The sequence below is a fragment of the Bos mutus genome, chromosome 1, assembly GCF_027580195.1.
Source record: "Bos mutus isolate GX-2022 chromosome 1, NWIPB_WYAK_1.1, whole genome shotgun sequence".
Taxonomy (NCBI): Eukaryota; Metazoa; Chordata; class Mammalia; order Artiodactyla; family Bovidae; genus Bos; species Bos mutus.
In genome coordinates this window covers 81,193,267-81,216,887 of record NC_091617.1, presented here as the reverse complement: position 1 = coordinate 81,216,887, position 23,621 = coordinate 81,193,267, and the positions used below count along the sequence as shown (strand labels likewise).

At 47.9% G+C, this 23,621-nt stretch overlaps 1 protein-coding gene and 1 non-coding gene across 3 annotated transcripts in view; both read left to right on the top strand.

Annotated features, from left to right (window-relative positions):
• Positions 1-19,336, top strand: part of VPS8 (VPS8 subunit of CORVET complex) — a 295,718-nt gene extending 276,382 nt beyond the window's left edge. For both annotated transcript variants that reach the window (XM_070372173.1, XM_070372165.1), the window contains 2 exons: positions 15,756-15,836; positions 18,701-19,336. In XM_070372173.1, the coding sequence (XP_070228274.1) occupies positions 15,756-15,836; positions 18,701-18,850 (231 nt within the window). In that variant the 3' untranslated portion in view covers positions 18,851-19,336. The remainder of the gene's footprint in view (positions 1-15,755; positions 15,837-18,700) is intronic.
• Positions 5,070-5,142, top strand: TRNAK-UUU (transfer RNA lysine (anticodon UUU)). Its single transcript has one exon. It is a non-coding gene; the product is annotated as a tRNA-Lys (tRNA).
• Positions 19,337-23,621: the final 4,285 nt, after the last annotated feature.

Sequence of the window (23,621 nt, the reverse complement as noted above, 5' to 3'; positions counted from 1 at the left end):
ATCTCTTTCTCTGTTGGCAGACAGCAAATTGGTGTCTAAAAGAAATAGGGTATATCCACAGTGCACAGGCGTTCTTTTTCCTTAGGTTTGTAATTAACTTGTTAACTTGAATTGGGTTTGGCTATATAATGTTAGGGTTAAACTTGCTTTTCCAGTTGACTCTTTACTCCTCTTGTTATCAGGTAATCATTTTATCCAGTTAAAATGGGCAGGAATACTGGAATTTAAAATGTGTCAGCAATCAGGACTCTGATAGGAAATCATTAAGGACCCTGCTCTCGGAAGAGAGCTTTGTCCTAATTGCTACCCCACAGCAGCATCCATCAAGATAATCGTTTGACTTTCCTCTTAAGTAGACAGTAATCAATTAGATAATCAAAGGGTAGGAAGCCTTAATTACATATATGAATTCCCTGTTTTGATTTTTTAATAAGACAGAGGGGGATTTCTGACTGACAGAAAATGCCATCCCACTCAGGAGCTTTTCTTTGTAACTTAGATCAGATCAGATCAGTTGCTCAGTCGTGTCCGACTCTTTGCGACCCCATGAATGGCAGCACGCCAGGCCTCCCTGTCTGTCACCATCTCCCGGAGTTCACTCACACTCACGTCCATTGAGTCAGTGATGCCATCCAGCCATCTCATCCTCAGTTGTCCCCTTCTCCTCCTGCCCCCAATCCCTCCCAGCATCAGAGTTTTTCCAATGAGTCAACTCTTCACATGAGGTGGCCAAAGTACTGGAGTTTCAGCTTTAGCATCATTCCTTCCAAAGAAATCTCAGGGCTGATCTCCTTTGAATGGACTGGTTGGATCTCCTTGCAGTCCAAGGGACTCTCAAGAGTCTTCTCCAACACCACAGTTCAAAAGCATCAATTCTTCAGCGCTCAGCCTTCTTCACAGTCCAACTCTCACATCCATACGTGACCACAGGAAAAACCATAGCCTTGACTAGACAAACCTTTGTTGGCAAAGTAATGTCTCTGCTTTTGAATATGCTATCTAGGTTGGTCATAACTTTCCTTCCAAGGAGTAACCGTCTTTTAATTTCATGGCTGCAGCCACCATCTGCAGTGATTTTGGAGCCCAGAAAAATAAAGTCTGACATTGTTTCCACTGTTTCCCCATCTATTTCCCATGAAGTGATGGGACCGGATGCCATGATCTTTGTTTTCTGAATGTTGAACTTTAAGCCAACTTTTTCACTCTCCACTTTCACTTTCATCAAGAGGCTTTTTAGTTCCTCTTCACTTTCTGCCATAAGGGTGGTGTCATCTGCATATCTGAGGTTATTGATATTTCTCCCAGCAATCTTGATTCCAGCTTGTGTTTCTTCCAGTCCAGCGTTTCTCATGATGTACTCTGCATATAAGTTAAATAAGCAGGGTGACAATATACAGCCTTGACGTACTCCTTTTCCTATTTGGAACCAGTCCATTGTTCCATGTCCAGTTCTAACTGTTGCCTCCTGACCTGCATACAAATTTCTCAAGAGGCAGATCAGGTGGTCTGGTATTCCCATCTCTTGAAGAATTTTCCACAGTTTATTGTGATCCACACAGTCAAAGGCTTTGGCATAGTCAATAAAGCAGAAATAGATATTTTTCTGGAACTCTCTTGCTTTTTCGACGATCCAGCGGATGTTGGCAATTTGATCTCTGGTTCCTCTGCCTTTTCTAAAACCAGCTTGAACATCAGGAAGTTCACGGTTCACATATTGCTGAAGCCTGTCTTGGATAATTTTGAGCATTACTTTACTAGCGTGTGAGATGAGTGCAATATGCAGTAGTTTGAGCATTCTTTGGCATTGCCTTTCTTTGGGATTGGAATGAAAACTGACCTTTTCCAGTCCTGTGGCCACTGCTGAGTTTTCCAAATTTACTGGCATATTGAGTGCAGCACTTTCACAGCATCATCTTTCAGGATTTGAAATAGCTCAACTGGAATTCCATCACCTCCACTAGCTTTGTTCGTAGTGATGCTTTCTAAGGTCCACTTGACTTCACATTCCAGGATGTCTGGCTCTAGGTCAGTGATCACACCATTGTGATTATCTGGGTTATGAAGATCTTTTTTGTACAGTTCTTCTGTGTATTCTTGCCATCTCTCCTTAATTCTTCTGCTTCTGTTAGGTCTATACCATTTCTCTGCTTCCCATAAAAATAAGTCTTTCTGGATCCTTTTAGATTTTCTTTTCCTGACAGAAAGAAAAAGCAAGAATGGAGGGACCATAATATACCATGTAGCAGGAATGAAGGTTTGCATAGGACGTGCCCCTGGAAAGGAAGGAGGTTGGGGTCCCAGCCTAGTTGTCATCCACGGCATTTCCTGGTACTTTCATTTTCCATTTCTAGTTACCAATGGTCCTGGTCTGTGTCCTGACATCTCTGGATAATGCCGACTCTAGATAATGCCTCCATGACATGGGGGTGGCGACACCCAGAAATTATTTTTTAATGTGTTTGGGAGTCTGAGCTTTCCATTACACTAATTGGCTCTATAATAATAATAATCCCTGTTAGGATAACAGGCAAGGTTTGTAAATTTGACCAAGGAACTACATTAGTTAAATAAAATTGAGGCTGCATTCTACAGTTGCCTGATCTGTTTTTTAAAAAACCTTTTTTTTCTAAGCATAGTGAGATCATTAATTTTTGCCACCATAGATTTTTCCCAGGGTGTTGCTTTCCAAAGCAGGTTAGGAGTAGCCAAGCATAGACTGGTGGAGTATACAGGCGTCAGAGACTTGAAACCAACTGGGGGACATTGCTTTTTGTGAAGGAGCAAAATGGGCGGACAACCAAATAAGAAAAGCCACTGTGTCATCTGTATAGTGACGTGGCGCTGTGGTGCTGCCCTCGTCAGTGGCCCCAGGGATCCTCAGCCCCCTGGAATGCCCCCAGCTCAGGCTGTCCTCCGAAAGTCCCTGACACCTCCACACTCGGAGCACCTCGTGTTATTACTAACGTGGAGAGTGGGCTTAGGATTAGACCTGTTGTCAGGAGCTCCCCTTACAAGTTGTATTTTAACGTGTCTGAACCTCCTCCCATGTAAACCAGACACTCAAGTCTACCTGTTGGGTTGATACACATCAAACATAAAAGTAGTAGAATAAGGCCAGAGACTTAAATAGATGACAGGAAACGTTTTCTCCATTTCTTCCTTCTCCTCCCCTTCTTCCCTCCTGTCAACTCCCCTCATGTGAGGAAGGTCATGCAGGTTTCTGTTTTGTAGATGAGATAACTGACCTCAACTGTATCAACACAATGGATTAGTGTTAGCCCCGCTCAGAGCCTTTTCTGTGCTGGCAGAACACATTCATGGCCTGATGTGCGCATAACGCTGTCTCCTCACCATGCATGAGGCGTCTCCCTGCAGGAGCTCGGCTCGTTCCTCAGCACTGCTGGTTCTCACAGGACCTCTGCAGCCCAGCCCGTTAAGATGCACTTGTAGGCATGACACTGACAGCTGTAGAGGGTTTTCATCCACCCTGCTGCCTCCTGGGCTTTTTGTTGAGACCTCACAGGCCTTATAGGATGTTGTTTTAACTAGAAAACAGATCGGTGAAGGATCTCCTGAAGAAGGTGAGGCCATCGGTGTTTCAAGAGCATGGCTCACATACTGCCCAGCTAGTCCTAGGGTGCTCCTTTTTTTTATTGTTTATTGGGGTGTAGTTGATTTACAGTGTTGTTTTAGTTTCAGGTGTACAGCAGAGCGACTCAGTTATGCATATAGCCACTCTTTTTTTAAGGTTCTTTTCCCATATAAGCTACTATGGAGTATTGAGTAGAGCTCCTGGTGCTATATAGCAGATTTTTACTAGTTATCTATTTTACATAAATCTCCCAGTTTATCCCTCCCTCCTTTGTCCCCGGGTAACCGTAAGTCTGTTATCTACATTCATAACTATTTCTGTTTTGTAATGAAGTTCATTTGTTCCCATTTTTTAGATTCCACACATAAGCGATATCATATGACATTTGTCTTTCTGTGTCTGACTTATTTCACTGAGTATGACAATCTCTAGATCCATCCATGTTGCTGCCAATGGCATTTTTTGATTTTTTATGGCTGAATAATATTCCATTATATACATATATGCTTTTTTATTAATTTTTATTGGCATATAGTTGCTTTCTAATGTGTTAGTTACACAGCAGAGTGAATCAGCTACACATATACATGTATCTCCTCTTTTTAAAGTTTCCTTCCCATTTGGGTTACCACAGAGCAGAGCAGAGCTCCCTGTGCAATACAGTCAGTCCCATTCGTTATCTACTTTATGCATAGTATCAGTAGTGTATACATCAGTCTCAATCTCATGATTCATCCCACCTCCCTTTCCCGCTTGGTATCTATACGTTTGTTCTCTACCTCTGTCTCTGTCTCTGTTTTGCAAATAAGATAATCTGTACCATTTTTCTAGATTCCACATATATGTATCAATATTACAGTATTTGTTTCCCTCTTTCTGACTTAACTTCAGTCTGTATGACAGTCTCTAGGACCATCCACATCTCTACAAATGATTCAGTTTCGTTCCTTTTTATGGCTGAGTGATATTCTTTTTTAAAATTTATTTATTTTAATTGGAGGCTAATTACTTCACAATATTGTTCAATAATATTCTTTATCCATTCCTCTGTTGATGGAAATTTAGCTTGCTTTCCTGTCCTGGCTGTTGTAAATGGTGCTGCTGCCATTAACATTGGTGTGCATGTATCTTTTCAAATTATGGTTTTCTCCAAATACATGCCAAGGAGTGGGATTGCTGGCTCATATGGTAGTTCTGTTTTTAGTGTCTAAGGAACCTCCATACTGTTCTCCATAATGACTATCAATTTACATACCCCCCAATGCTGTAGGAGGGTTCTCTTTTCTCCACACCCTCTCCAGCATTTATTGTTTTGTAGATTTTTTGATGATGCCCATTCTGACCACTGTGAGATGATACCTCATTGTAGTTTTGATTTGCATTTCTGTAATAATTAGTGATGTTGAGCATCTCTTCAAGTGGTTTTTGCCCATCTGTATGTCTTCTTTGGAGAAATGTCTGTTTAGATCTTTTGCCTGCCCAGGTAGCTCAGCTGGTAGAGCATCAGACTTTTACTCAGAGGGTCCAGGGTTCAAGTCCCTGTCCAGGTGCCAAAATTAAATAAATACATCTTTTACCCATGTTTTAATTGGGTTATTTGTTTGATACTGAGCTACATGAGCTGTTTGTACCTAGTGTGGGTAAAACCTTCTGGGTCCCTTGAAAGTGACTGTCAGGCTTTTTCCAGGCCAATACCAAGAGCATGGCAAGTGGAGGAGACCCCTGGGCCTGGGCCGCCCAGTTCACATCTGGGCTGTGCCACCAACCCGTGTGACCTTGGGCACCTCCTGCCCCAGGAGCTTAGTTCCTTCAAATGTAAGATGAGGGTGATGAAAGAACCAGCCTCTTAGGGTGTCTGATGATTAGATGAGGTGAGATAATACAAGTTCAGGGCGCAGAGCACGCTGGCACACAGTAATCACTTGCTCCATAACTGTTAGCTGTTAGTGGTGGTTACTCCTTTTTCACATCATAGAAAACTTAAATCAGCATTTTCTTCCTCTGCTGTGAAAAGTCACTGTACTGTTTCTTTTCAGTTGTGGTCTTGTAGTTGGTGGGGTTTTTTAATGGATATTTTTCAGTCAGTCTGTCACGATTCCCATGTCCAGCCTCACATACTTTCTTCCTTCACAGCTGGTTCTAAGAGAAATCTCCTCAGGAGATGTTCTGCCAGTGTTTCCCTCCTGTCTCTAGTCAGCTTAGCAACATACCAGCTTATTTTATTATTTCTTCACCTAATTCGTTGTTAACTGTGAGCTCATTGAGAGTTTTGCGGTATTGGGAAATGAAGGTGAGAGGTCAGGTTCTGTGTGAAAACAAACTGCCTTGTGGGTGGGAATTTTAGGAGAGGTGTTTTCTGTTTGCAGGTGAAGCAGGAAGTATGGCGTCACTGCTTTCTGAAGTCAGTTTCACTTTAGGCAAAAGGGTTAAATATTAAGGACCTCTAGTTTGAAACAGCTTGTGTGTGTGTGTGTGCTGTCACTTTAGCCATGTCTGAATCTTTGTGACCCCATGGACTGTAGCCCACCAGGCTCCTCTGTCCATGGGTTTCTCCAGGCAGGAATACTGGAGTGGGTTACCATGCCCTCCTCCAGGGGACCTTCTGGACCCAGGGATCAAACCCCCGCATCCCTTATGTCTCCTACATAGGCAAGTGGATTCTTTACCAGTAGCACCACCTAGGTAGCCCTCTTGAAACAGTTGCTGCTGCTACTGCTGCTAAGTCGCTTCAGTCATGTCCGACTCTGTGCGACCCCATAGACGGCAGCCCACCAGGCTCCCCCGTCCCTGGGATTCTCCAGGCAAGAATGCTGGAGTGGGTTGCCATTTCCTTCTCCAATGCATGAAAGTGAAAAGTGAAAGTGAAGTCGGCTTCAGTTCAGTTCAGTTCAGTCGCTCAGTCGTGTCCAACTCTTTGCGACCCCATGAATCACAGCACGCCAGGCCTCCCTGTCCATCACTAACTCCCGGAGTTCACCCAGACTCATGTCCATCGAGTCAGTGATGCCATCCAGCCATCTCATCCTCTGTCGTCCCCTTCTCCTCCTGCCCCCAATCCCTCTCAGCATCAGGGTCTTTTCCAGTGAGTTAACTCTTTGCATGAGGTGGCCAAAGTACTGGAGTTTCAGCTTTAGCATCAGTCCTTCCAAAGAAATCCCAGGGCTGATCTCTTTCAGAATGGACTGGTTGGATCTCCTTGCAGTCCAAAGGACTCTCAAGAGTCTTTTCCAACACCACAGTTCAAAAGCATCAATTCTGCGGTGCTCAGCCTTCTTCACAGTCCAACTCTCACATCCATACATGACCACAGGAAAAACCATAGTCTTGATTAGACGAACCTTTGTTGGCAAAGTAATGTCTCTGCTTTTGAATATGCTATCTAGGTTGGTCATAACTTTCCTTCCAAGGAGTAAGTGTCTTTTAATTTCATGGCTGCAGTCACCATCTGCAGTGATTTTGGAGCCCAGAAAAATAAAGTCTGACACTGTTTCCACTGTTTCCCCATCTATTTCCCATGAAGTGATGGGACCGGATGCCATGATCTTCGTTTTCTGAACGTTGAGCTTTAAGCCAACTTTTTCACTCTCCACTTTCACTTTCATCAAGAGGCTTTTGATTCCTCTTCACTTTCTGCCATAAGGGTGGTGTCATCTGCATATCTGAGGTTAGTGATGTTTCTCCCGGCAATCTTGATACCAGCTTGTGTTTCTTCCAGTCCAGTGTTTCTCATGATGTACTCTGCATAGAAGTTAAATAAGCAGGGTGACAGTATACAGCCTTGACATACTCCTTTTCCTATTTGGAACCAGTCTGTTGTTCCATGTCCAGTTCTAACTGTTGTGGTAGCAAAAGTCTTAGCTGTATAAGAAATAAAGACAGACTTGATAGTGAGGCCAAGGCAAGAGAAAGTGGGAAATATGGCTCTCATTACGTCCATTCTGCTCCAACTCTGCCCCCATCTCCACCAGCAAATTCCAGAAGCGCCAGCAGTAAGGCTCCTGGAGTGCAGAGGAGACAATCGTATCACAAAATTAGACCAAGAGCCGATGTCTCTCACATTCTAGGCTCAGCCTTCTCATGTGGGAAGACAATTAGGAATGGAGATGCTGGGATTTTTATTTCAGGGCCTTGTTTATTGTGAAGAATAAGACATGATCAGGCAGAGCTCAGTCTCCATGAGTACCTCTGTCTGCATGTATGACTCGGAAGGCTCTGTATCCAGAATGCCTGGTGTTATTATACATATTCCTAGGAACTCAGCCTTTGGGGTGGCAGCGATCAGAGTTGTTTCCTGTATCAAGCTTGATGTGCTTATGAGGCCTGTGAATCCCGAAAGCCCTGGTTTGTTTTCTTCCTTGCAGCGGATGTAATTACAGCGCTCACTTCCACCCATCTGGGAGGCACTGAGCTTTGAAATGGGCTAGCACACTCGCTCTGCCCTGCGTCCCTTTCCCTGGGGCTCTCCCAGATCATCAGGGCCTCGTTTTCCACTGGATTTACTTTAATTCTGAGTGTTACAAGGACATGTCCGGGGCTGTCATTGCTTCTTCCTCTTCATGTTCAGCTAGTTTAATTTTCAGCTCTTGTTACTGGACTTCATTACATGGGAGGAAAGAAATTTGCTCTAGCAGATAGTTTCTTTCTCTTCCAATTGGAGAATCACTCCTGATCAGTTCTGTGCCTGTGGGTTAGATGGTCTAGGTTTGGTGCTTTGTTTAAGGATAAAGCACTGTAAAGCAGAGACTGAGGCTGTGTTCACGTTTGGCGCTCCCGCTTTTCTTTTGAGCATGGCACTGATTTAGCAAATCAGTTTCTCTGTACAGCATCTTAGGCTGAATCTACTGTTTCTCTTCAGCCCTATCATGGGTCTTGGTGACAGCGCCCTAGTTGGTTGCATTAGTTTGCTTCTAATGCTGCAGTAAGATCCCCGATTAGCTTCAGTAAACACCACTACCTTCAGCCTTTGTGCCCCGAATTGCCTGTAGTCTCACGGCACCCGGATGGCAGTGTGGCCCTGATAGCACTGCCCTTCAATAGGTCAGAACACAGACCCATCAGAGCAGTGGGACCTGCTCAGGTTATACAGGGACCTATAGCAGGATTAGCACTCAAGTTCCCAGCTTCTCAGTCCAGTGCCGTGCCTTCCAGATGCTTTCCCCAGGCACAGACATAACACAGGCACAGCAGTCACGGCCATTTATTGACCATCAAAAAGGTGCCGGACCCACATGTCAGTGTGATCCGCACAATTCTGGAGAGTAGTGTTTTGCAGCTAATGAAGCTGAGAGAAGCTAAATAACTCAGCCAGAACTGCTCACTAGTCATCACAGAATCCAGGTGGAGCCAGGGCTGTGTGAAGTCACACTTCCTGCTTTGCAAGTTCCAGGTGGTTGAGAAACGCCTCAGTGACTATGTAAGTAGAAAATCTGCTCACCCTTCCCACGCCTCCATTGGTTTGATCAGAGGATAGTCATTTCATAGCTGTTCCGTGCTGGACCAAGCGCTAGGCCCCGTTAGTGGGAGACAGCGCCCTGTCCTCGGGGCGCTTCTTGCTCAAGGCTTCCCCCGACTGCTCCTTCTCTCTCTCCTGCAGCATCCACCCATCCCTCTCGTTGCCAGAGTTGCCAGTCTTGTCTGCACTGTGCTCTGACGTCTCTTTTCTGTGTTCAGTGGCCACGTTAGGACTAGGTACACATGACCAGTATTGTGTGTAAACCGGGAGGCCCTCCTGTGCCTCCAGTTAGTAACACTTAAGTGAGGACTTGCGAAGTCCTAGGCTTCTACTGTACTCCTTAATCTTCTCAGCCACTTTATGTGGGGCAGCTGTCTTCACTGTGCTCATAGAAACCCTAGCTCAGAGAGAATAGGTAACTTGCCAGCGATTGTGGTGCCAGTGATGGTGATGCTGGGGTGTGGGCACAGGCAGGCAGGCTCTAGAGCCCAGGCTTTTGGCTGCCAGCCACTGCAGTGTCACGGGCAGGACATGCGAGGGAGGGTCCAGCACAGGATATGCCAGAGCTACAACAGAAAGAGGCTTTTAACCAAGTCCCACGGGTTTGGTAGATTTCCCTCCCTTCTTAAAAGGGCTGGTATTTTCTGACATTTGAGAAATAATCCTTCCCCTTAAAGTGAATTAAATAAAACGAAATAGATATTTCACTGAGATACAGGATAAACATGCCAGAAGTCACAAAGAATCTTTACAAAATCAAGTTCTTAGAAATAGGAAGACAATGCCAGTGATTTCACAATGGGCCAGGGAGAGCAAGCTGCTGCCCGCTCTGATTCCTAAGATGGACAACTCAGAGTAAAGGAAGATGTGGGATGTTCAGCAAATGTTGGTTGAACATTTTCTGGCTGCAGAGCACTGGGAATGAAGGATGAGTAAGAAGTAGTTCTGGTATTCAAGTTCCCAGGCTAACAGGGAGACAGCTAGACAATTACAGGAAGCACAGTATAGTTATGGGCCAGCCACGTGGCTGCTTATTTATTGACAGAAGTGCTCAGAGAGAGTGTCTCATGTGTGCAAGAGTGTAATCTGGACCCCAGAATGGTGTAATTTCAGGGACATTTTGACGATATATGTAGATAATGTGAGAGCGTTGTTTCAAATGCGGCTGCCCTGGTAAATATGGTGTATATGGTTATTATACCTCAGTAATCTCTCACGCTTTGCTTATCAACACTGGAGAAAATGAAATCGTCTTATGGATTTCTCATGGCCCAGAATCTATGAGATGTTAAGTTCCTCTTGATTGACTCATCTTTATACCTCAGGTGCTAATATAGCAGAGGTCCCAGAAATACCTGAACCAGAGAACTGGTCCCCATTCGTGAAGCCCGGAGGTGAGAGGGGATGAGCCTGCATAGGGTGGGGCATAAACCAGCTGAAGAGGACTCTGGACGAGCCCCCTCCCAGGGCCCTGTCCTGCCCCTCCTTCTTACCCCACCTCATTGCTGCACCCAAAGAGAAGCAGATAGAAATCCTCACCTTCATGAGGTATTAGTCATTCCCTGAATGCTTTTTTTTTTTTTTTTTAAAGGCTCTGTCTTGTTCCAGGCAGGATTTTAAGACAGGTGAGCATCTGCTGGGTCCCAGGCACATCTACAGATAGCTCTGCTATCTCTTCAGATGACCTGTTCGCAGATAGACTTCCACAGAGACAGCACGGCCTGGCCAGGAACAGGGCATCCCATCCTGCAGCAGCTCTGCTTCCAGAGGGTTCCAGGGTGGCCCCAGCCTGCACCTTTGTTCAGTATCTGCGTTGTTCAGGATGATGGCTTGTTTCATCAGAAAGGACTTGTCACCTTAGTTATTTCACACCCATGGAACAACCACATTTTTAAGTTTCTGAAGGATGTCATTGGAAAATCCCTTCCCTAGGTATCTCCAAGGAGTGTAAGGGCCTCGAGCAGAATATGATGACAAGCCTGGAACTCAGAGTCACCCTGCATTGGCATATCATGTTTGAAATTATGGTTCTGGGTATGTGTTTGTGTGCACACTTACCTATTTATTACTCCAGCTTTTCTCTCCAGGAGAGGGGGACTAGGGTTTATAAGGTAGAGGCTCTTGTTATGACCCTTGATTGTGAATTTTTGATTCCTATTGAGCAGGTCTCGTAGCCTTTTTCTTCTCAATTTACACACCTGTGTTAACTTATATGGTAAAGTAGGTAGGTGTAGGGCCTGCAATTAAATCCAGTAAACCATGTGGCAGAAACATTAAATTTTCTTATTATACCTAAGGGTTGCTAAGATGAAAGTGAACTCAGTGAATGTTAAAAACATACCTAATTGGGACACCTTAGAAAAAGAGAAATGCTGGTGGTTTGGTTGATGTGGTATAGTTGAATGGGAAGAAGGCAAATGCCCATAAGCTGAGCGGGTTCTGCTCCCCTTAGGACGGGGTGAGGACAGAAAGTCCAGCTGTGCTGAGTGGTTCTGGGTACAGGTCAGCGGTGCTACTCCAAGTGTTGCCTGGAGGCTCGGACCCCACCCCGCACCTTCCAACCAGAATCTGCATTTTAACGAGATCTCTGTGGTTCTTATGCACATTCATACTGAAGAAGAGCTAGATCAGAAAATATGAGTTGGACCAGCATTTGAGACTCCTACACTTGCTGCCTCAGTGAGCAAACTCCCAAAGGAGTGTATTCTGTGCCTGGATAGACTCATCAACTATGTAGTGCTTCCTGGGGGCAAAAGCATGATGCTGTTTTTAACAGTACCATTTTATACTTTTATTAGAGTACAGTTTATTTACAATGTTGTGTTACTTTCAGGTGTACAGCAAAGTGATTGAGTTCATTATACATATATTCATTCTTTTTCGGATTCTTTTCCATACAGGTTATTACAGAATATTGAGTAGCATTCCCTGTGCTGTATGCAGTAGGTCTTTCTTGTTCTTATTGTTGCTCAGTAACTAAGTTGTGTCTAACTCTTTGCGATCCCATGGACAGTAGGGGTCCTTGTTGGTTATCTATTTTATGTATAGTACTGTGTATACGTTAATCTGAAAGTCCTAATTTATTCCTCCCTTCCACGTTTCTTTTCCACATTTTCCCTTTGGTGACCATAAGTTTGTTTGTGAAATGTTAGTCTATTTCTGTTTTGTAAGTAAGTTCACTTGTACCATTTTTAAAATTAGATTGCATATATGAGTGATACATTTACCTTTCTCTGGCTTACTTCACTATGATACTCTCTAGGTCCATCCATGTTGCTGCAGATGGTATAGTTTGTTCTAATAGCTGAATAATATATCCCATTGTTACATGTACTACATCTTTATCCATTCTTCTGTTGATGAACATTTAGACATTCTACGTCTTAGCTAGAGTGCTGCAGTGAACGCTGAGGTGCACGTATCTTTTCCAACTATGGTCTTTTCCAGGTAAACGCCCATGGGTGGGATTGCTGGATCATATGGTAGTTCTGTTTTTAGTTTTTTAAGGAATAATTCAGGGCCTTTTGTGTTTCCATACAAATTAAAAATTTTGTTCTGGTTCTGTAGAAAATGCCATTGGTAATTTGATAGGGATCGCACTGAGTCTGCAGATTGCCTTGGGTAGTGTATTCATTGAGTGTTGCCTCTTCCAATCCAAGTACACGGTGTACCTTTCCGTTTGTGTTATCCATTCAGTACTTTTATCAGCGTCTTAGAGTTTTCTGAGCAGAGGTTATTTGCCTCCTCAGGTAGGTTTATGCCTGGATTTTTTTTTTTTTTTTTTTGATGTGATGGCAAATAGGATTGTTTCCTTAATTTCTCTTTCATTGTTAGTGTATAAGAATGCAAGAGATTTCTGTGTATTAATTTTGTATCCTGCAACTTTACCAGATTCATTGATGACCCTAGTGGTTTTCTGGTAGCGGCCTTAGGGTTTTCTATGTATAGTATCATATCATCCGCAAACAATGAGGGCTTTACTTCTTTTCCAATTTGGAGTCCTTTTCTTTTTCTTCTCTGAGTGCCATGGCTAGGACTTTGAAAACTATGTTGAATAAAAGTAGTGAGAGTGGACATCCTTGTCTTGTTCCTAATCGTAGAAGGAATGCTTTTCGCTTGTCACCATTGAGAGTGATCTGTGAGTGTGTCACATGCATTTTCTACTTCTGATCTCACATGACCTTCGCTTTCACAAAATGATTTGGCTTCCAAAATACATCCAATGATGAAATAAATGCAGAAATCTAGATTTTAAAAACCATGTGCCTATGGAAAATAATGTAAAACCTAACCTTGTTGCCACACGTCCTGTACAGCTGCTACTTAGCTGTACCGACCACTTGGCTTTGAGTTCCTTTGTGACAGAAGCAAAACAGAAAACACAATTGGCGCAAAGTCTAGACAACTAGTAATTGTGTCCAGTACAGTTTTCTCCGCACAGGGCTCGATGGGCATGTCTTCGGTGGCTCGTCATCTGCATTTTCGTAACCAGCACAGCCGTGTATCTCCTGACAGCTTTTTCCTGCTTTTGTCACTTCATCATTTTCCAGCTTGGCTTTTACCGCCTTCTTTTTAATCAACCACCTTAGCACCCCCACCCAGCGCCACCTTACCTAGTCCATTCCTGACTTTGTCCCACTTAGACCCTCGTTTAAACTCTATCATGGAGTAACCATGGAATCGGCAAAAGTAAGATCAGGGTGGTTTGGTCCCTTGTCATATGGACTGTGGGGATGGCAGGCCCCACAGCTGAGGTGCTGAGTGGCCAGTGAAAGGCAGGTGTCGTCCATAACCAGTCCTGGCCCCAGTTCATGCCAGCAGTACTGGAGGGATGTGGAAAATCGGGGCAGGACCATGTTTTCCATTGTTAAGTCTCTCAAAAGTATTTATGTGTTTTTCTTCTTGCTTGTTTGAGCTTGGTTTGCAGTATTTTTCAAACCTTCAGATCATCTTTAGCTTGGAACGCCCCTGTGCATCTTACTTAGTATAAACTGAAGTGTGATACTCCACACAATTTCTCTCCAAGAACAGAATCATTTTTCTACCAAATTAGATTGAGAAGTGTTTCTTAAAGTGTCAAGGCAAGTTGGAACGTTCTCAAGAATAGAGAGTGATCCCTCCAAGTGTCTGGAGACCCAGAGGTGTGAGTCTAGAATGAAAAGTGGGGCCTCTGTGGTCTATCCTCCTGTCTTCCCGGTGGCCTGGCTTGGGATTCCCACGGGCCAACCTCCGCCATCCCCATGTCACTGAGAGCGTCAGGAAGACTTTGGGCACCTGCGGCCTGGGCCGGTCTCCAGGAGAGCACAGCGGGACTCCACAAGCCCAGGCGCTGTGAGCGTCCTTACTGGCAGCTGCTCTCTCGATACTGAAACACATTCTTTCACAGAAGATGAAGCTGCGAAGCTGTTTCACACTCACGAGCATGGTTTATTCAGGGGTGGTGCTTATTTCCATTCTGTCTTAGTGCTTAGGGTTCTTCCCCCTAAGGGTGGGAAAATTTTGAAGAAAAGCAGCAAAGTCATTCCTAGGACACAAGTTTATATAACCTCTTAACACTGTAATGCTTTTGAAAGTTCAAATCCTTAGGGGCTGGGGAGGGCTAGACATGGCAACACCTTCCTCCTAGAGTGGTTATGAGGGTTCAGTGAGCTCATCCACAAAGAGCACACAGGGCCTGGCACGCAGGAAAGGCTCAGTACATGGTGACAGTTCCAAGTGGTGTTTACTTCTTCTCTGCCTCCCCTGTTCCTGCCAGGACTTCCTGTAAACAGAACAAGTCTTCAGACCCCCATTTGCAGCCCTTAAGTCCCAGAACCCTCGCTCAGCTCTCAGGGATAGGCGCTCATGTTGACACCTTCCTCGTTGAAACACACCATCATTTAACTGAGGATGCTCTGAATTGTAGTAATAAAAACCAGCATATACTGAGCCCTTATGGGGGGGGGGGGTAGCAGATAAAAGACATTTTATATAAAGGATCTCATCTAATTTAATATTCAGTAAGCCCATAAGGAAGCATTTTCCTCTCTCACAAGTCAGAGAAGGGACCTGCCTAAGGGTCACCCAGCAGGTTAGTGTCAGAACTTGTATTTCAGGTCACCTCTGACTCCAAAGCCTACAGCGGCCTCTGCCAGGATCCCATTTCTTCCTCCAGCTGTGAGCTGGATTGGATCCACAGAGAGCAGGATCACGGTGTTGGCACAGTAACCAGTGGGACAAGGCAAAACTGCTGGAGAAGCAAATTAGACTTTCCCTCTCCCCAAAACAGACTAAAATCTCAGTCCCTTGGGTAGCTATCAGCTTTACAGGGAAGGGAAGGGAAATGACATAATTTTTCATTTGTAACATAGCCCCACCACCAGCACAAAGAAGGGGCATCTTTGCTGGTTGTATTCAGTTCTGGATGTGGGGGTGCAAGGCTGGGTGGAGCTAAATTCTCCATAGTAAAGGCAAAGAGGAACCGCGACACCCCAAAGGAAGCTCGTAAGTATGGAAACACTGAGGCTACAGGGAGAAGCCTTAGGGAGGTTGTCAGCCTAGAGCTGGCACTAAGGACCTGTGGGGGTGTGCACCACTTGTAATAAATATTCAGTACAGTAGCTCGTGGATTGCTGGTAGCGTGGGTTTTCTTCCACGTGAAGGAAGCACGGCATCATGTTCCATGGAGGCTGCCCTTGGATGTTATTAATCCTAGCGTTTCTGATTTCTCAGGCAACCTCAGAACCTGTTCTGGATCCACAGCAAATCCAAGCATTTGATCAGCTCTGCCATCTCTACCGAGGAAGTTCCAGGGTAATGTTCATGTGGTCATCTAGATGTTCATCTCCCTATTTATGATTACTGTTTTGGGAACGCCATGTCCCAGGTCCTCACTCCAGCCTCCTCCTCGGTCTGTAAGGTGCCCTGGCATCCCTGTCATGGTGTGTGGAGCCCTGACCCTGGGGAGCACTGAGAACTTGGCAAAGGATGCAGAGGAAGTGGAAAGATCTCTGTCCCCTACGTACCCTGGGCTGAGGACACAGGAGGGCATCTGTGTTTGTGCTGCCTCCAGAGAAAGCAGGCCTAAGCCCAGTCCCTCATCTGGGAGCCTTGTTTTTACTGATGACTCCCAGATCTGCCCTAAGCCCCAGACTCTGCTGTACATCTGCACTGGTTGAATTTGTTTTGGCCATGAAAGATAAATGCCAAACTGTAGTGGCTTAACCAAGATAGAATTGCAAATGCAGGGATCCCAGGGCACATTCCATGAATATCTCTCTCGATTTCTTCTACTTAGTGGTTCTATCATCTCTAATATGTGGATTATACTCACGTGGTTCAACATGTTTGCCCCAGCTCCAACCATCACATCTGCGTTCTTGTTAGCAAGGGAGAAGAAAAGGAAGTTCATAAGCCCTCTATTTAAGGATAGTTCCTAGAAACTGTATACACCACTTCCACTTACCTTCTTTGTCCAGTACTTAGACACGTGACCTAACTGCAGTGGAGACTAGGGAACCTGGTCTTGATTCCAGAAGCCCTAACACTACTGAATCCTGGAACTGTAAAAGAAGAGTACATATTTAGAGGGCTACTGGCAGTCATGCCCCAACACCCTGCTCTTCCTTGCCCCTGCCTGTCTCTGTGTGGCATTCTTTGTCATCCGGTCACCTGCTGGCACCCTGGGCTCATCCTTCCCACCCCACCCACTCCATAGGGCGGTCTCCTGTTTCTCCCCTTTCCCTCCAGCTCCCAGAGGTCACTGCAGGTCTTCTGTCCCTCTCTAGGGATTCTGCTGCGTGCAGGGCACCATCTCCAAGCCCCCAAGTCCTGTTACCCCCTGGCTTATAACACTTCCCTGGCTCTCCAGCCCCTGCAGGTGGAGTCATACTCAACCAGCTCTTCCTTGCCCCAGTCACACCTGAATTCTAGTCGGGCCAGATTTCTTCCCAACCCTTTCCTTGAGCTTGCACAGACTGTCTCTAGGCTCTTGTTTTTGTGCTGCACTCCCTTTTCCCATTCCCCACACACCTGCTAGGTTGGTGGCAGCCCAGAGGGAAAATGGTGGTTCCATCTCTGAGAGCTGGTCTGGACAGAGGCTTTTCTTCCAGGAGGTTCACTGACCTGGCTTCACCTCGCCCCTTCCCAGCCTAAGCCCGGCTCTGCCCCAGGAGTGGGGTTTCTGGGCCTTTGATTCTCAGGAAGTTCTGCTTCACACTATTGAGCCACTATTTGGGCCCAGTCAATTTCCAGAACACTTAAGGTACAGAAGTGGAAAACAAAAAATATTTTTGTGACTGATCCTTTCACTTCAGTGTCTGAGTGTGAAAGAACTTGGTGTTTATGTAGCCTCTGTTGCCTGTCCTGTTACGGCATCGTATGCAGAGAATGCCAGCGGCTGGTGGCAGCCCAGAGGGTTACAGAAGATGGGAGTGGCGTGGGTGGGGCTTGTGCAGAGCTCGGGACCCGCCTCTGTAACCTGCTCGACAACAGTGGGAGTCCCCGCAGGGAGCCTGGTTCGGGACTCTGCCTCGGACCACAGTCCCATGTCTGAGCAGGGCCAGGTACTGGAGTGTTTTAGGTAAATCGGCACTGTGAACCAAGGCTCTTCAGACATCTCCCCAGTTACCACAGCCTCTGCAGTGAGTTTTCAACAGAAGGACAGACACGTGTAAGCCTCCTGCCACTGTCACCTAGGTGAGGAAAGAACCCCTATCAGACGTCAGAGGGCAGAAGACAGCCAGCCTGGAGGAGGCGGGAAGAGAGCAGGTGACAGGTGTCGTCTCCAGGGGAGGCAGAGCCGCAGGCCACCCGGCCGACCGGAAACTGTCCCGGGGACCGGAGCTTGAACCCCAGGCTACCACTCACCCCTGGGGTGAACCGGCTACTTCACTTCTCGGAGCTCTGGGTTTTTTCCCCAGAAGGTGGTTGTGGAGGATCAGACACATTGCATGTGAAAGACCTGGTGGCAGGATCTAGCAGCCTGGAAGGCGCTGGGGGCAGTCACCTGGGGCTGTGCGAAGTCCTGGCACCGGGAGGCCTGCCCCGCCGTAGGTGCCGGCTCAGTCCTCACAGCCGCTGCCCCTGCGGGTAAAGTTCAGCTGTGGCACCCCTCTCTCCTCTGACTGTCAAGGGCAGCTTGGGGCTAGGTCATCAGGCTCTGTGCCTAATCTTCCCGGCGGGCAGCGGACTAGATCAACAGTCTGCCTGCCCTGGCAGGTCCCCCAGCACTGAGCCAGTAACAGGGAGGGTGTCACTGCTGGACACTGGAGCACGGAGGGCACCTGGAGGAGAAGGTGGCATCCATGAGTGGCAGCTGGGGCGTCCATAGGGAGCTATCTGGATCATGAAGGCAAGGACGCAGAGCCAGAGATCACCACTCACTCTGAGGAAAGCCCACTAAGGAGAGAGGGAGTTTGGAGTGAGCTGGGCAACAGGGTCACGTGCCTGCAGAGGGTACACAGCATGAGGGAGGCTCAGAAAGTATCATAGTGTGACATGCCTGTGAGACTTACCACGTCCAGCCTCCTCGTCGTTAAAGGAGGAAATTTAGGCCTTACCAGAGGATGTGAACATGTGCAGAGTCACCGTGGTGGTTAGCTAGATGCAGATGCAGGTGTGGGGTCCGTGCCCAGTCTTACCTCCAGCCCCCGCTGACTGCGTCCTCTCCTCTGCAGCTGGCCCTCCTCACGGAACTCTCCCAGAATCGCAGTGGCGAGAGCTGCAGGCCATTTGGAGGGTCCCAGAGTGGCCCCGCCTTCAACAGCATCTTCCAGAAGGAGAACTTCCAGCTGCAGCTCATTCCTCCCCCGGTGACTGAGGACTGAAGTCTTTCCTCGGCCTGGAGCCCAGAGACAGGCCAGCAAGGGGAGGGGTTACCTGAGGACCCCATGCCCCCCAGCCACAGAGACTCTGGCCCTCCCGATGTTGTTGCAGCCTGGGCACCAGACTGATTTTGTTTTGCTTATTAAGCAAATGAACATGATGTACCTGCATCCAGTTATTTAAGGATATGCGTTTTTGTCTGTTGGACTCTTCCCCAAGAGTGGAGAACAGGCAGAGCTCTGTGGGCAGCAGCCCAGTCCATGGCCACCCCAGCCCCTCTGCTCCTGCCGGTGGTTAGTATGGGGTGCCGTTGCCTCCTGCTGCCAGAGGGACAGTGGTCGCTGGGCTGCAGCATCAAGGAAGCCTGCGCTGGAGGGAGCGAAGCGCTGTGGGGGCTGGGGCACCTCACTTGCCTCACGTTTGTGTTGAAGCCCGTTTGAGTGTTAGCATCTGCCGTCTCTAACAATAAATGCCTCCCGTTCATGCCCTTCAGGCCTGCTGACTGTCTCACTCTCCGTCTACCAAGTCACAAAGGACGTTCAGAACCTTTGTGGCCACAGTTCAGTTCTATTAGCTCAAAGTCAAGGCCCTGACTGGGGCAGCCCTGCCTTTATTCCATAAGCAGCCACGTCGCAGGCTCCATCCAGACCACCAGCCGCCCAGGTGCTCCTCGGCCAGGGTCCAGGCTGCCAGAGCAGGATTTTCACATTTCTTGGCCCAAGAACTTTGTACATCATTGAGCCAACCACCACACGAGAGCACACCACACAGGCAGAGACTGGGTGTCCACCCCTCAGACTCAGGGCTGGCCAGGCTCCCAGAGCTGCAGAGCAGTGCTCCGGTCCAGCTCCAGGTCCGACGCCCACAGTTCCTACCACCCCAGTAACCGTCCACACCCCAGCTCTCCAGGTGCCAGGCATTACCCTGGGCCCTTTCTAATCCCCTCGAACAACCCCCAGGAAATCCATGTAGAAACTACATAGAAATGCTAATAGAAAAGAAATCCTGCTTCTGCCACATCCTGGCTGTGATCCTGAGCAAGTCAGTTCACCTCTCACAGCTTCCATTTCTTTATAAGATAAAAACTAAATGAGCCCGTGCCTGAGAACGCGAAGTGCAGACATGTGCCATACTGCCCAGATATGTGAGCTGAACTCTTAGCACAGAACTTCCGCAAGGCGGTGGCACGGGGGGTGCACGAAGGCCACAGTACAAGACCAGCAATCAGACGCACGAGGGTCTCAACCCCATCCTGCAGACAAGCAAGCTGAGGTTTACACAGGAAAATTTAACCAGGGCGACACACACAGTGGTAGACCACAGATCCGAACTCAGAACTGAGTCCAGAGCCAGTGATGTCACTCCACAAGCTCCGTATCAGAAGGTTTCTTGATTTCTTGATGATGAGTAAAATCAAAGCCAAAGGAGCTTGACAATCTCAAAGCAAAATGCAGCGCTTGCTGCCCTTCCTCAGTCTATACTCGAAGGAGCCAAAGCAGTTAGTTCACTGTGCATCCGAGCCCCCGTTCACACCAGGACCAGTAAACACCAGCACGGCTCTCCTCCAGCCCTTCCCTGATTTATCAGTCCCAAGAGTTCCTTGTTATTCGAGTCACAGTACCACTGAACAAAGGCTGACAGCTTTGTACCCAGGTCATGCCTCCTGGGTTGGATTTGAAGAGCCCTCGTCTCATCTGAGGGTAGGTGAGAAACTGACCCCATGGCCGGGCACTGCTGGGCCCTGGGACGTGCCGCCTGAGCTAGGCCCTACGTCCCCTCTCCTGGCACTTAGCACGTGTCCTAGTCTGCAGTGACATCGGGCCCCACTTGAGAGCAGTTCCACAGGGGAGACTTCTCTGGAGGTACATCCAGGCTCAGTCGGCGGCTGTGCTGCGGATGGGGCCAGGGGAGCTCACTGCAGGGGGGGCGCTCCCAGGGGTGCAGAATCCCAGCCCTCAGCACACAGTCCAGCCCAGTGCAGAGCTCCAGCTGCTCTTCCAGTCACGTGCCCACCCCTGGGTTGTGACAGGTGGCAGGAGGAAGGACCCTGGGGAGGCAGGCTCCAGGCACCCATTTAGGGAGGGCATGTACCTGAGCTGAGCCAGCTCCTCCTATGCTGCCCCAGGGGAGGGCAGGGGGTCCTCTGAAAGGAAATCGGGGTCCTGAGAGAAGAAAGCAGGGGTTCTGATTGGCCAAAACACAGCAATGTCCATCACAGCCCGTTTCTTCTTTGTACCTGGTAAATAGTATTTGAAAGTTAGTCGCTCAGTCGTGTCCAACTCTGCGACCCCAGGGACTGTAGCCCACCAGGCTCCTCTGTCCATGGAATTCTCCAGGCAAGAATACTGGAGTAGGTTGCCATTTCCTTCTCTAGAGTATCTGAAAGGACCATCTGAAAATGGTTACTCAGCTCCCAGCTTCAGCAGAGTGCGCCCCGCCTCCTGCTGTGGTGGGTGGGGGCAGATGCAGTCTCACCCAGTTCCCCCACGGGAGGCAGAATGGACTGATGGAGACAGCCCTGGGCTGCCGGTCAGGGGGTCCCCCACAGGCCTCTGAGAAACAAAGATACATCTGCTCCCTCTGCAGCAAAGGTCCAGGTGATGTGTGGGAGATGCTTTGTAAAGGCAGCATATCACCAACCACAGCCCACCATGCTGAGATGCGGAGGGAAGTGTTTGTGGAAAAGCAAAGCCAACAGGGGCCTCATCAGTGATGAACGCTCAGTGAATAAGTAATTCAGAGCTTTGGGGATCCTTTTAGAAGCAGTATGTTTCCACTCGGCTCTCCCCGCTGAAAATGTTTTCCCAAAAGTGCATCTCCAGAATGAGATGCCTGTGACGCGCGCACAGCTGCAGGAAAGGCCTGCTGTGTTGTCCTCCGGGCAGCCCAAGGAGGACTCCACGACCTTGGGGAGTCTGCGGGGAGTTGGCCCCACTGGGCCCCGGGGCGGGGGGTGGGGGGGTGTTCTGATTCATCAGAGGGTTTGTCCGCGGCCCCTCCCCTTCAGAGCATCGGTGGCATCTTTCTGCCACCAGCCCCTGCACACTCCAGTACTCTCTGAAGCCTTCCCCGCTTCCCCAGGAGAGCAGCAGTTTGACTCGCCTTGTTTCCCCACTTGGGTGTGGTCCTGTCTGCCTCCATGGCTCCTGAGGGCACACGACTGTCTGGTCCATGCCTGCATCTTTCACAGTAGTGCTGAAAGCAGACTGGCTGCAACCATCTTTTAAGTCTCTTTTTAAGGTAAACTTTTTATGGACACAAATGTTCACAAACAACATGTGCAAAGCTGGGTTAATCCATGAAATAAACACACCTGTATAAGCAGCACCCAGATCAAGCAAACAGAAATGACCAGTGCCCAGATGTCCCCTGAATTCTGTTAATCACCTCCCACCCCGAAGTTAGCCGCCATCGTGCAGTATAAAACCATACTTTTGCCTGTTTTGAACTTCATATAAATAAAGTACATTTACTCTTTTGGAAGTGGCTTTTTTTTTTTATTCCAATTATGTCTGAGACTTACCCACGTTGTTCATTCTTATTGCCAAGGAGTATCCCATTGTATGAATACACAATAACCTATCCCTTTTATTGTTAATGGATGATTGGGCTGTTTGCAGTACTGTCTTCCTGTCTTTTTGGTGGACACATGTATGCATTTCTGTTGGGTCTAAACTTAGGAGTGATTTTTCAGGGTCAGAGGGCAGGTATAATTAAGATTTTTGAGCATATGCCTGCCTGTGTGAATAAACGAATGTCTCCAGCCTCAAGGACAAAGCCAGTAGCCCCTGTTCCTACCTGACGTCTGTTCCCTCAGAACTCTATGCCACATCCATCTCAAAGGTCAGAATTTGGTGCCGATAATCTTGGAGGGCCAGATTCCAGCCCCTAGCAACCTGGAGGACCTCATGGTTTGCCAGCCCAGCCTCTCCTGTACAAGAATGAGTCAGTCCATCATTCTTCAATATTCCCCCAATCCACCTCCACCTGCAGCAGTGACTTCCTGACTTCCAGTCAGCTTCCTCCGTTCCTCCTCCCCGCCGCCGACCTCGCCATGACGTGTGACTCCCTTCTGAGGCCTCTATCCTGTCAGGCTGACCCTGACACGTGGGGCCCACGTGCTGTGCTGCTGGGCACAGTGACACTGCAGCGCTAGGAATTCGCTGCCTGCTTGCGACTCTTGGGACAGGTGGGTGAGGCTAAATCTCCTGGGGAAGAACCGACCTCTTCAAGACACCCAGGAATCAGTAAGGACCCCCAGTGAATTCTAGTTGGACCCTCTGATGGTGTTCTGATCTCCGGCGACCTACAGAGGTGCCCACTCAAGGCCCCATGTTCACTGGGGCCTTGGTCCCTTGGGAAACCCCAGTCCTTCCTACATTCAGTGCAGCTCCTATGTCAAGCTACAGTCACCACTCAACAGTCTAGATTCCCAGCAAAACCAGGCTCTGAAGATCCCTATGAATCCCACGTGGCCTCAGGAAGCCCACCCTCTAGACATACCACAGAACCCCAGACCTGGATCCTCCCAATGGTTCCAGGCCTCACCGCGTGGCCTGTGAGAGCACTGCTGTGGTTCTACCAAGGTCTTCTGCCAGTACATGGTGTTCCTACATTTGCTTGATGAATTCTGGCATGAGTTCACACAAGCAGACTCTAAACACAGGGCCGAAACCCTTAGTCTACTACACGGGGCTCTTCCTTGTTTACGGCTGGATCATCAGAGTCGGGCCACAGTCCCCTGGGGTCAGCTGCCCCCAGGAGGCAAGCCTG